Source organism: Lampris incognitus, chromosome 20 (genome assembly GCF_029633865.1).
Source record: "Lampris incognitus isolate fLamInc1 chromosome 20, fLamInc1.hap2, whole genome shotgun sequence".
Taxonomy (NCBI): domain Eukaryota; kingdom Metazoa; phylum Chordata; class Actinopteri; order Lampriformes; family Lampridae; genus Lampris; species Lampris incognitus.
Window position 1 is genome coordinate 9,353,608 of NC_079230.1, and position 13,222 is coordinate 9,366,829.

At 47.4% G+C, this 13,222-nt stretch overlaps 1 protein-coding gene across 1 annotated transcript; it reads right to left on the reverse strand.

The window, feature by feature from the left end:
• Positions 1–379: 379 nt before the first annotated feature.
• LOC130130424 (E3 ubiquitin-protein ligase TRIM39-like) lies at positions 380–10,155 on the reverse strand. Its single transcript, XM_056300130.1, has 8 exons — positions 10,086–10,155; positions 7,748–8,329; positions 6,615–6,710; positions 5,590–5,823; positions 3,699–3,846; positions 2,760–2,786; positions 2,338–2,513; positions 380–1,354 (listed from the first exon to the last, which is right to left on the reverse strand). Exons 2-8 carry the CDS (start codon positions 8,324–8,326, stop codon positions 977–979), a joined length of 1,638 nt encoding a protein of 545 aa, XP_056156105.1. The 5' UTR covers positions 8,327–8,329; positions 10,086–10,155; the 3' UTR covers positions 380–976.
• Positions 10,156–13,222: the final 3,067 nt, after the last annotated feature.

Sequence of the window (13,222 nt, forward strand, 5' to 3'; positions counted from 1 at the left end):
AGCCGGGAGCCGCCGCAGCCGGGACGCGAACCCGCATCTCCCGCACCACGGGCGACGACGTTAACCAGTCGACTACAGGTTCCGACCCGTTAGCCGCGGGCTAGCGAGTCTACACACCACAGCGTCGTCGTCCTTGGACCGTTCAGAAAGCATCTTCCTCTCAGAATCCAAACCACGTGGAAATCTGATCTGTCTGGAACGACGAATTTGTTTTTCGTTGTTTTTGTGTTTGTTTTTGGTAATGTCTAAAAAAGACATCATCTTTGGACACATTCATAATTTAAAACAAAAAATACTGGGTTCTTGTGTAACCAGCCACCATAAAAAAAAACCCCCACCATATCAACATTGACCGAGGCATCTCATTCAAAGGGTCAGTATTTCAGTCTTTTTAATACAGGTCATGTGGAATAAAGGCCCACAAAAAGAGAACCAACACCGTAAATATGCTTGTGTCTTGTCCAAGTGAAACCTGAAGACATCTGAATGCCCAGTGCAACACAATGGCAGCAAATTAGTGGCTTTCACACGTCCGCTGTACAGAACATTAAACAATGGTTGAATTCATCTTGCATTTCAGATGACGGGGGTTGAACATTTATCATTCAAAATAAAATGTTATCAGTGCCAACATTTCTGTATTCATTTTGCCAGGAACATCAGCTCTAACTGTGAATCTCAGGACCACCCAGTGGTTTTCTGTTCGGTCAGGTATGACAGAAATCTGACCAGGGAGGTTTTAGAACTGCAACAACAGGTGAACGTTACTGGAGGAGTAGGGAACCAGCACTGCGAGGGTCCCAAGGACCGGGGTTGAGAACTGCTGGCCTAGAAGCCCAGGTTTGGTTAATTTACAGTTTCCTTGAGGTACACTTCATTTTCACACCGCCCGTGTTTACAATACAGCACCCTGTCAGTTTTACACACAGCAAATCCTTCCCAACAGCTTTAAAGCGTGTAGCTGAGGGCGTGTCCCTTATGAATCCACCTCATGACTGACGGGTGCGATGACCAACGGGGCTGCGTTCCTGCCGTCGTCACTCACACTCGGGCTGAGGAACGGGAAGAGCCTCCCGGCGAAGGAGCAGCCGGTGAAGGAGTAAATGTGAGACTGGGTTTCCACGTTGAAGAACGATACGGTCCCCTCCTCGTAGTCCACCGACACACCCACCGTGCGTGGCTTCTCCCTGAGATGGAGGAGGATCGAGGGAGATTCCAGAGCGCGGTACTCGTCCCCGCTCCTCAGCCTCACCGTCCAATAGCCGTTCTCCGGGGTGGAAGTGATCATCCCCTTCCTGTTTATGGACTCTCTGACCACGCCCAGGTCCCAGAATGTCTTTGTCCCAACTTCCACCTAGTTTGATGTTTTAAAAAAGAGATTAGAGTGACAGTGCAACACAAAACACAAGAATAACAGCATGGCCAGCGTGATGTTTTGTTGTTTTGTTTGTTTTTTGTAGTGTCATATGTATGGTAGTCACAAGATGGCGGAGAGTTCACTGTCCTAATCCCCACTGTTTGTATGGGGAAAGAAAACAGAGTCGCTCAAATATGTCTGGTATTCACAGGGTAAAACCCACCGACCCATCTTTTTATTCCGAGTTAAATGGCCTTTTAAAAGCACACATTTTGAAACTTACTCACAAGGAAGCTATTGCTACTGAGAGCCAAACTGTCCGGCGTGTGACTGTAACTGGCCGATAGGGTGACGTCATAGCCGCCAGCCATTTATTTAGTGACTTTGCTCCGGGGAGTTAAGTATTGCTTCAAAACTCATAGGAGTGCCACCATAAGACAGCTTTTGATTCATAGCAAATAACCGCAGTTTTTCTATGGGGAGAGTTTTTTCTTCTTTTTTTCCAGTGGAAGACTTTGCCGTGTGAACACCCGCCATCCCTGGGGTAAATTCTGCCCTACAAAGCAAGATCGTGACTGGGCCGCTCTATTCGAGATGGATGGTAAATGCCTTGCCAGCATTTTTGACATTACACCAACTACCCATCAGAGTACTACTTCACAGCAAACAAGAGGGGATGGGGAGGAGATCATGCCCGAGCCCAGCACTCTAATGGTTTGACAATTAGATTAACCGAAACACCAAAATAACTAAATGCTAACAGCAGGACATTAACAAAAACCTCAACACTCACCCATATAAATACCTCCAACAATGAGGGCTATTTACTTAGGTAAAAGAACGACATACAAAACTTTACATTCACTGTGCACCAGAGCATGCTGGGAAATGCAACACTCCAGGATTACATTAATTTGTGATTTCAAGAGGAAGTTATGATACTTAGAGATATCAAAATATTGAAATATCAATCAGCTGACCTGGAAGTAGAACCTTCCAGACAGGAAGCCCTTCTTGCCCAGAACGCAGAGGACGGGGTCAAAGCGCTGGGGGTTGTCAGGGAGGACGTGCAGCAGGTCACCCCGACTTGCCTGCTTCCCGTCGGCTGACAGGACAATGTTGGGATGGGCAGTGTCCGGGTCCAAGACCACATCGACTGTGGAGATAACATGACTACTATTACTACAAATACAACACATAAAAATACTAATACAATTACTGTTGATAATATAATAATGATGATAATAATAATAATAAATGGGAAAGTGAGTACTGTCACAGAATCTAAATGGCATTAAAGAGAGTAACTCACTGAATGACTGGAATAAATGAATGAATGGGTGAAAATGAATTTGATCTTGAGAGTGAAAGGGACATTCACATGTTCACAGTGAGATAATACCTGCATATTTCTGCATCCTCTTCAACTCTGTCATACAAACAGAAATGAAGGAAAACACCAAGCTTTATTCTCAACGCTTATATATGGAAAGGTTTTTCATTCAAAACGGCAAAAACACTTGTGGCTGAGGATAAAACATTCCAACATCAGTATCGAAAAGAACAGGAAACCCAGGCTGACTAAGAGTAAATAGCATTAGCGTTTTACACACCATAGTAGGTACACTGCTGAGCAAAAGTTACCATATGAATATAGTGGACATTTTAAGTCAGCTCTTTGCAGTACCATAATTCCATATCATACATTTTCAGTACGGGTGGTTCAGATCTGATCTTGGCCCAATCATCAATAATGCTGTGTTTGCCCATCCCTATCAGGAAGTGGTCTATTCTGTTGCCTACCAACACGGGGATCGCTGGATCGAATCCCCATGGTACCTCCGGCTTGGTCGGGCGTCCCTACAAACGCAACCTTGCCGCGTCTGCGGGTGGGAAGCCAGATGTGGGTATGCGTCCTGGTCGCTGCACTAGCGCCTCCTCTGGTCGGTCGGGGCGCCTGTTCGAGGGGGAGGGGGAACTGGGGGGAATAGCATGATCCTCCCATGCTACGTCCCCCTGGTGAAACTCCTTACTGTCAGGTGAAAAGAAGCGGCTGGCGACTCCACATGTATCCGAGGAGGCATGTGGTAGTCTGCAGCCCTCCCCGGATCGGCAGAGGGGGTGGGTCAGCGACCGGGACGGCTTGGAAAAGTGGGGTAATTGGCCAGATACAATTGGGGAGAAAAAAAAAGAAGCAAGTGGAACAGCTGATTTAACTCATATTATTACAATACACTGACTGACATCCACAGGGATAGGAGGCCCTAGCAGCATTACTAGTTTTAGTAACACTAGTATTTCTAAACTGAACAAAACATCATCAGTTGAAAATGAACCCTACCTTGTTTTTTCAGTGCGTCCAGTTCACTCTTCAACATGGCGTCCAGCTGAGAGATCGCGTTCCTTAAGGTCCCAACACAGACATCTGAATGGACGCTGAACTCAGACCAGTCTTTAGTGGGTGGAAGTGAACTAAGAGTGTTGTATGTCTACCACGGAGCATACACAAGCAGGAACATTAATTACAATGATACAGACAAGATGTGGTAGAGATGTGCACATGCATTTAGATACAGACGGGTGACAAATTAAAGGAAAAACCTGAATGCTTGACCCCTACAGTGAGGGGGGGTCCGGGGACTCTGTTATGCTGTGGGGGGCATTTCCCTGGCATGGTTTGGGTCCACGTGTCCCCTTAGAGGGAAGGGTCACCGTAAATCAATACAAAGTTATTCTGAGTGATCACCTTTATCCTATGATGAGACATCTCTATCCTGATGGGAGTGGTCTCTTCCAGGATGACAATGCCCCCATCCACTGGGCACGAGGGGTCACTGAATGGTTTGATGAGGATGAACATGATGTAAATCATATGCTATGGCCTTCACTGTCACCAGATCTCAACCCAATTGAACACCTATGGGAGATTTTAGACCGACCTGTTAAGACAGTGCTCCCCATCACCACCATCATCAGAACACCAAATGAGGGAATATCTTCTGGAAGAATGGTGTCCATCCCTCCAGTAGAGTTCAGGGACTTGTAGAATCTATGGCAAAGACGACTGAAGCTGTTCTGGAGACTGGTGGTGGATCAGCACCTTACTAAGACACTTTATGTTGGGTTTTCCTTTCATTTGTCATCCGTCTGTATGTACTTTATGGATAGGCTACAGATTGTACAATGCAATATGTCCTTTCTAATATTTACTGTCAACACTTACTTTCACCAAGCTTTAACTGCATACACCTAGCTTCCACATATTGTATAGTCGGTGTAGCTACAGGCTGTACAGATATTTGTCTTTTTTGGGGGGAGGGGGATCCAACCAGAGGAGGCACCTAGACCAGGACATATATGTACCCACATCTGGCTTCCCACCTGCAGACATGGCCACTTATGTCTGTGGGGACGCCCGACCAAGCCAGCGGCAACATGGGGCTTTGAACCGGCGATCCCCGTGCTGGTAGGCAACAGAATAGACCGCTGGGCTACCCGGACGCCCGTATAGATATTTTTCAATTGTCTACCCAGGTCAATTATGTCCCAGACCTGTATATATATCTTTGTTTGTATATTTCTTGCATATTCGCATGTTTTAGACCTTTCTGGTCTTCAGACAGAGAACGTTTTTTTCAACCTAACTACACCTCTTTACCCCTTTCCCCCCATACACACAAGCATTATATAGCACAGTACTGGGTGATATGGGAAACTATTACTACACAATAATGATATATATCATGATATCTGCTGACATATGCATAAAATATCAAATTGAGAATCAAACTAAAGTTCGTCACGTTCAAATATTTGGTAACGTAAAGGATATCTTCAAACAATATTTCAGACCTTATTTTGCGATGAATTTTAGTTGATAGATTTTTTTTTAAATTTTTTAGACAAAATTGTGTATTGCAGCAGGACAATATCCAAATTTCAACCCAGTACAATATTATTGAAAGATTACCTGGGTCAGGTGTAATGGATGCTTTTTGCCCTCACAGCCCATATGCTTAGCCTGAACTGTAGTGATTTAAGATACTAGTTAAGTTCTCACTTGGATTAACTACTCAGAGGCCCATGGGCACAAACACCTCACTTGAGGAAGGGTCAAGCCGCAAGTCTATTCAGACTTGTATTTATTCACACCCCTGAACTAAAGAGGTTAAATACTAGATATAAATGAATCACAGCACATAACTTCATCTTCGTCTACGCCTGATCCAGACCTGTAGGACGTGGAGGTGGTCGTCGGTGTGCTCCAGCTGTCCCAGTTGGGCATTTCTCCTCTGTAGGTCGTTAATCTCCTGCTCCAGCTCCTGCAGGAGATCCTGGGCCCTCCGTTCGGTGGCCCTCAGCTTCTCCTCCATGTCGGCGTTGACCTCGGCCTGCCTCGTCTCCACGCTGCGCATCACCGACATAAAGAGACGATCGCTCGTCTCTCTCTCCTCCTCTGAGCTCCTCTGAGTGAGTATCGAAGAGGACTTAACAACTAGAATGAGGAAACTTTGTCATGATGACCTCTCATATACATGCATTTTAAAAAAAAACATTTTTTATCGCTATGGCAAATCAGTCAAGTGAGATAGTCTTGAATACAATGTCTGGGGTTCAAACAATGTGACATGTCTTGCCATCATAAATTTATATTTTGTCCCATGCTGTATATAGCCCCCCCTCCTTTTCTCCCCAATTGCATCTGGCCAATTACCCCACTCTTCCGAGCCCTCCCGGTTGCTGCTCCACCCCCTCTGCTGATCCAGGGAGGGCTGCAGACTACCACGTCTCCTCCGATACATGTGGAGTCGCCAGCCACTTCTTCTCACCTGACAGTGAGAAGTTTCCCCAGGGGGACGTAGCTCATGGGAGGATCATGCTCTTCCCCCCCAGTTCCCCGTCCCCCCCAAACAGACGCCCCGACTGACCAGAGGAGGTGCTAGTGCAGCGACCAGGACACATACCCACATCCGGCTTCCCACCTGCAGACACGGCCAAATATGTCTGTAGGGATGCCCAACCAAGCCAGAGGTAGCACGGGGATTCGAACCGGCGAGCCCCTTGTTGGTAGACAACAGAATAGACCGCCACGCCAAGTGTCGGTCTCTTTAACGTATTTTAAATGAGGCGTCTGTTTACTTGAGAAATGCCCCACTGCTCATTCCATCTCTGCCAGGTTCGGTTTGTGCATCCGGACTGTCTCGACAAGCGAGAACGGCTGTTTGACGGTTGCCCTCATTTCTATCAGGAGACTTACTCGGCTGAGCGCCACCGACCGTTTGATCTCCTCCACTTTCTCCAGTCTTTCCTGGATCATCCGCTCGAATTCAGCCTCAGTCTTCTTCATTTGCACCTAAAGCAAACAAGCAGAAATTGATGTGTTGACAACTGATGACTCTCCCCATCTCTACACTTATCCCTGGTTTGAGAAAAAGTATTCAGCGAATAAAACAGATTTACATTATTAATTTGCATTTCAGACTTTTAGCCGATAGGTTGAACCAGAATGGTTTTACAGCAAGTGTTACAATAATCTTAAAAGGCCAGATTTCTGATATAACAGGCAAAATAGTAAGGCTGCCCTTCTCAAGTTAGATCATTATTGTTCACTAACAGAGGACTATATGAAAAGACATATTTTACAGACAGACAGAAAATTACATAGACAAATATTGCAGTGGTAGAAAGGCAGAAAGACAGACAGACAAACGGAAGGACAGAGAGACAGACGCAGGACATGCAGACAGAGAGGTAGACAAAAAACAGAAGTGGGCACATATATTTTACACTTGCTCATTGGCAGACATCATCATCGGCGGTCACTCGGGGTCGAGTATGACTGTCCTCCCTCTGGGACCTCAGGTGGGTTTGGAGGCCGATCCTGGAGCCGCATAATGGGAGGACGCCTGTGCATGACAGCTTTTTACGTGGCGTAGCTGACGTGCCTGCAGTCACCACACGGTCCTTGGCAGGGGGTGGCAAGAGTCCATTCCCATGGAGAACCAAGATGACTGGGGACCACCCTCTGTTGCAGCCTTCATCCGCCTTCACTGCCGTTGTGACCTGGAGACATCTTCCACCAGTTCCACCGTTGAGGTTTTTGTTGGATTTCACTTCATCTGGAACCACCCCATTGACCTTTCCACCTTGGGTGACCCTACCAGGACCCAAGCTCCGGATGGCATCGCTCTTGGGATCATTGGTACACGCAAGCTTCTCCACTATGGCAAGGAGGAGATCCAGGAGAAGTGGCAGACAGAAAGGCAGGTAGACATATATTGTAGACATGCAGGACACAGGCAGACAAAGGAGCAGGCAGACAGAAATAAAACATGTTTGATCAGACACACACACACACATATACATAGACACACACACGACTCTCTGTACCTTCCTCTCTCGACTCGCCTCCTCTAACGTGACGCCACTGTGTCCCTTGTGCTCCGTCTCGGAGCAAAAGCGGCACACACATATCTGCTCGTCTCTGCAGAACACCTCCAGCAGGCACCCATGTCTCTCACACACCCGGTCCCCCAGGTTCAACACCGGCTCGATCAGCGCGTGGACCCTCAACGCCGGGACCCTTCGGTGAGGCTCCAGGTGGGCTTCGCAGTACGAGACCAGACACAACAGGCAGGACTTGAGGGCTTTGCGCTCCACAGGCATCCCCGTGCACATGTCGCACACCACCTCGCCGGGTTGGGCGGCTGTCGCCGACGAGCCGACGGCCATCGTCCTAAACAGGTCGGCGAGCTCTTTGAAGGCAACGCTGACGTTAAGCTCGGGCCGCGGGGAGAAAGACCTCTCGCAGGTGGCACACTGGTAGACCTCACTGCTGTCCCAGGCACTTTGGATACAGGCCTTGCAGAAGGTGTGTCCGCAGGGAGTGGTGACGGGGTCGACCAACACTTGCAGACAGAGAGGACACTGGAACTGTTTCTCTGGCAAGAAGTTACCCGAGCACGCCATTTTCTGGAAGTGAAAAACAAGGGAAGTTTGTTGAATTGTTGCACGGGAAAATGTTCTGGAAGGGGAAGTGTGGCGTTCCCAACGCAGAATATTAACCAGTGTGGGTTGGTTGGTTGGTTTTGAATCTGCACAGACCAATGTGATTGGTGCTGAATGAGGTGGAGGTCAGCTATTGGTTGTTCCTGAAGAGTATTGTAACGCGCATGGATAAGAAGACACGCTGGCCGCTGGCTGGCGGGTCGGACCCTTTAGTCGAGCGGTTAGCGACGCCTCCTGCGGTGCGGGCTACCACATGCCTCCTCCGATACATGTAGAGGTCGCCAGCCGCTTCTTTTCACCTGACAGTGAGGAGTTTCACCAGGGGGACGTAGCCCGTGGGAGGCTCATGCTATCCCCCCCTCCGAACAAGCGCCCTGACTGACCAGAGGAGGCGCTAGTGCAGCGACCAGGACACTTACCCACATCCGGCTTCCTACCCGCAGACACGGCCAATTGTGTCTGTAGGGACGCCCGACCAAGACGGGGGTAACGCCGGGGATTCGAACCGGCGATCCCCGTGTTGGTAGGCAACGGAATGGACCGCTCCGCTACCCAGATGCCCCACGTTAAAAGATTATTACGATGAAAAAACAAATGAAACCACATTTTCTGCTAAATTATGATGTTGTGGGGGGGGGGGGAGCTCAAGTATGGCCTACAAGAAAACTCTTCAAATGTCAGGTTTTTCTCTTATGGAGGGACCCCCCCCCCGCGCACGGGGGGGGGGGTCCCTAATTCACCTATTAGCACCGCTCGCTGGACCCACGCTTGGCTTGCATGGTAGCTTCTGTTTTAAACTCTTTTTGGAGGTTTGCTGAGAAGAAGTCCCCTCACATCTGAAGGCAAACACGGCGGGTCCAAGTCTTTCACGAAGTCGAGCAGAAACAACGTGACACAGACCGTTACCAATGCTGAAACAGTGTTTGGATAAGGACCATAACCCACTTTGCCAAGCATAAAATGCCTTTTCAACGCTTTCCACAGCGTGCAGAGGCCCGCGGGAGCGTTCAAAGAGCCCCGATGACGTCATGTGGAAATGAAAGTTAATTACAAAATATCAACAGAGAAAAATTTGTTAGAAGCCATTCTGACCGTTGCCCGCCTATATTTCCCAACTTACACGCAGTGGCGCCCCCAGAAATGTTTCATGGGGGGGGGGCAAATGGGGCCACTGAAAATCTTGGGGTGGCACTCCAAAACCAAAAGCCATGACTGGATTTGGGGAATTCTATGCTGCTGTTGTAGTGTTACTGTATAGGCTAGTGGAAAACTGTCAATATGAGAGGTAAGAAAAATATACATTATTGATTTAAATGAACAGCCCCTAATGTAAAATATCAGATAGCAGCATATTCTGCATATGCGACTCGTGGCTGGGGGGGGCCAGCGGGGGGGCCAGGGATAGTATCAGGGTGGCCCTGGCCACCCCTGGCCACCCCTTGGGGGCGCCCCTGCTTACGCGTCACATATCTATGTTGCGCCTTTAAAAAAAAAAAAGGGTTTTCAGTTTTTGTTGCAAACCCATCTGCACAGAAGCAGATGGGAACGAGCCGTTACGTACACAACAGCTGCTTTGCAACGCAATATATTCACTATAACAGCAAACATTAGAGACACCTTTTATACAGACATAAAAATCCAGTTTGTAACCACGGCCTCCACTTGGGTTTCCAGATCAAGAAGAGGTTTTGTGTTACGCTTTGTGCGTGTTCATACTTACGCTTAGTTTCCTCGAACGGAGCCGGGGGGGGGTCCCCTCCGGGTATGGCAGATCGGTCAGTCACCCTTCCTTCCTCGCCCACGGCTGGGCAGGTGACTTCCTTGTGAGGTGGCTGACAGCAGACGTCAGGATATGAACATGTAAAAGCTACGTCAGCGCAGCAGCTCGCTCCACCCCTCCTGCTGTGTCCGCCCGTCCACCCCGTCTCTCTGGCAAGGCCTGAGAATGGAAACAGCCCGTCAGTCACCCGTTAGTATCCTGCATATGTTGAACTGCTCACATACTGTGTGGCCCGTGTGTGTGTGTGTGTGTGTGTGTGTGTGTGTGTACTCCCTCATGTCAACTGACAGTAGTACTGGAGCAAGAGAAAGTGTGTGTTTACGTCCAGGGTGTGTCGTTTGAGTTCAAGGTCTAAGATATTCTCTCTTTGATTCACCTGAGCTGTCGTCAAACCACCTGACCCTGAAGAATGTTGCAGCTCTGGACAACCCTGATATCACGCAACACTCCACTCACAAACCAACACACACCCTAACACACACTACACTCGGCCAAACACGCACACACCAGCGCAAATACCACCACGCTCGTTCACACGCACACGCGCACACGGCGCATTCACAAACAGAAAACAAACACAAACATACACAAGCATAAATATGAAACACATTCACACACACCTGTGCGTGTGCACACACACATTCACCCATATACACACATCACACTCAAATGCATGCACCTACCCAACTTCTTTCACTCTCTCTCACACACTCACACACACACACACACACACACACACACACACATATCTGCACTACATAGCCAAAGGTTTGTGGACAGCCGAACTTTACATCAATATGTTCTTGCTGAAATTCTCATTCCAGACCCCTGGATATCAAATCTGGGCATTAATATGGAGCCGGTCCCCCCTTTTCTGCCCTAACAGCCTCCACCCCTCGGGCCAGGCTTTTCGCTGGAGTTTGGAACAAGCCTGCGGCGGTTTCCTCCCATTCAGCCAAGAGAGCATCAGTGAGGCCGGACCTGTCTGTTCTGTAGCTTCTACGGTGCTTCAAGAAGAAACGTGTCAGGGAAGAGACACTGACGTATGTTCAACTAAGGATAAGGGCTGAACATAAATAAAGGCTTCTGGAAGCATCAGTAAGCTTCACCGTTGTCCCGCTGGGGTCCGCTACACCAGCGTTTCTCAACCGGGGGTCCGCGGACCCCTAGTGGTCCGTGGTGTAATTGTAAAATAAAAAATCTTTAAAAAAAAGATCCTATGACATTTATAGAAATAGGATTATTTTACTCAAATGTGACTGAGACCTTTATCTACCTAAACTATAAAGGGTAACAGGACTTTTTTCTCTAATTACGTCTGTTTCACAAGTGTAATTTATTGTATTTTAATAAGAGATCTCGCTCCCGTTTGCATTGTTAAAAGTTACTGCATAAGAATTCTGTTGTTACATATATCTGAAAGTTACTGAATACATATTCTGTTTTGTTACATATATCTGAAAGTTACTGAATACATATTCTGTTTTGTTACACATATCTGAAAGTTACTGAATACATATTCTGTGTTGTTACATCTATCTGAAAGTTACTGAATACATATTCTGTTTTGTTACATATATCTGAAAGTTACTGAATACATATTCTGTTTTGTTACATATATCTGAAAGTTACTGAATACATATTCTGGTTTGTTACATATATCTGAAAGTTACTGAATACATATTCTGGTTTGTTACATATATCTGAAAGTTACTGAATACATATTCTGTGTTGTTACATCTATCTGAAAGTTACTGAATACATATTCTGTGTTGTTACATATATCTGAAAGTTACTGAATACATATTCTGTTTTGTTACATATATCTGAAAGTTACTGAATACATATTCGGTTTTGTTACATATATCTGAAAGTTACTGAATACATATTCTGTTGTGTTACATATATCTGAAAGTTACTGAATACATATTCTGTTTTGTTACATATATCTGAAAGTTACTGCATAAGAATTCTGTCTTGTTAACTATATCTAAGTTACAACTGAAAGCTCTTATTTTTGCCCCAAAGAGTGAATAAATGCTATAATGCAATTTAAAATCGAAAATTTCTATCAAATTGCAACCCCCCTCCCCCAAGATCAGGTGGAGGGGTCCTCAGGGTAGATCAAAAATACGCAGGGGGTCCAGGACCCCAAAAAGGTTTGAGAACCACTGCGCTACACAACCGGCCGCCATTCATTAACCCTAGGGGGCGCACCCGCACCTCACAGTGACGTCCCCTTATAAACGCTGCTTAACCGCACTTCCAACATCTCTCAATGAAACCCAGCCCAAGTATGTAAGAAAGGGAAGCGGGGAAAGGGCAAATATAACCTCTATCACTTCTGAGAGTGACTCACATTAAACAGAGGAATGAAATAGGATGATTAAGCCCCATACAGGTCAGTGGGTATCACCTGATGCTAACAATGCCAGGGTTAGGTGCTTCACTATGCAGCCCAGGGGGGCACAGGGTTTCATTCCCACTTGGTCCATCCAGGCCGAAAGTGTGTCCACTAAAGCAATGGTTCTCAAACAGGTCCTCAGGAATCCACGGTAAATTCACTTGTCTGGGTGATTGTGTTGAATCCCCCCCCCCTTTTTTTTTCTTCCCACTTGTACCCATCCAATCACCCCACCCTTCCTAGCCGTCCTGGTCGCTGCTCCACTTCCTATGCCGATCCGGGGAGGGCTACAGACTACCAAATGCCCCCTGCGATACATGTAGAGCTGCTTCATTTTCACCCGACAGTGAGGAGTTTCGCCCCGGGGGACATAGCGCGTGGGAGGATCACGCTATTCCCCCCAGTTCCCCCTTGCCCCTGAACAGGTGCCCCAACCTACCGACCAGAGGAGGCGCTAGTGCAGTGACCAGGACACATCCGGCTTCCCATCCACAGACACGGCTAATTGTGTCTGTAGGGATGCCTGACCAAGCCAGAGCTAACACAGGGATTTGAACTGGCAATCCCCATGTTGGTAGACAATGGAGCAGACCGCTACTCTGCCCAGACACCCCCATTGTGCTGAATCTTTGTTTGCATCCCTGGAAAAGAGAAAAGGCTGTGGTGGTTCATC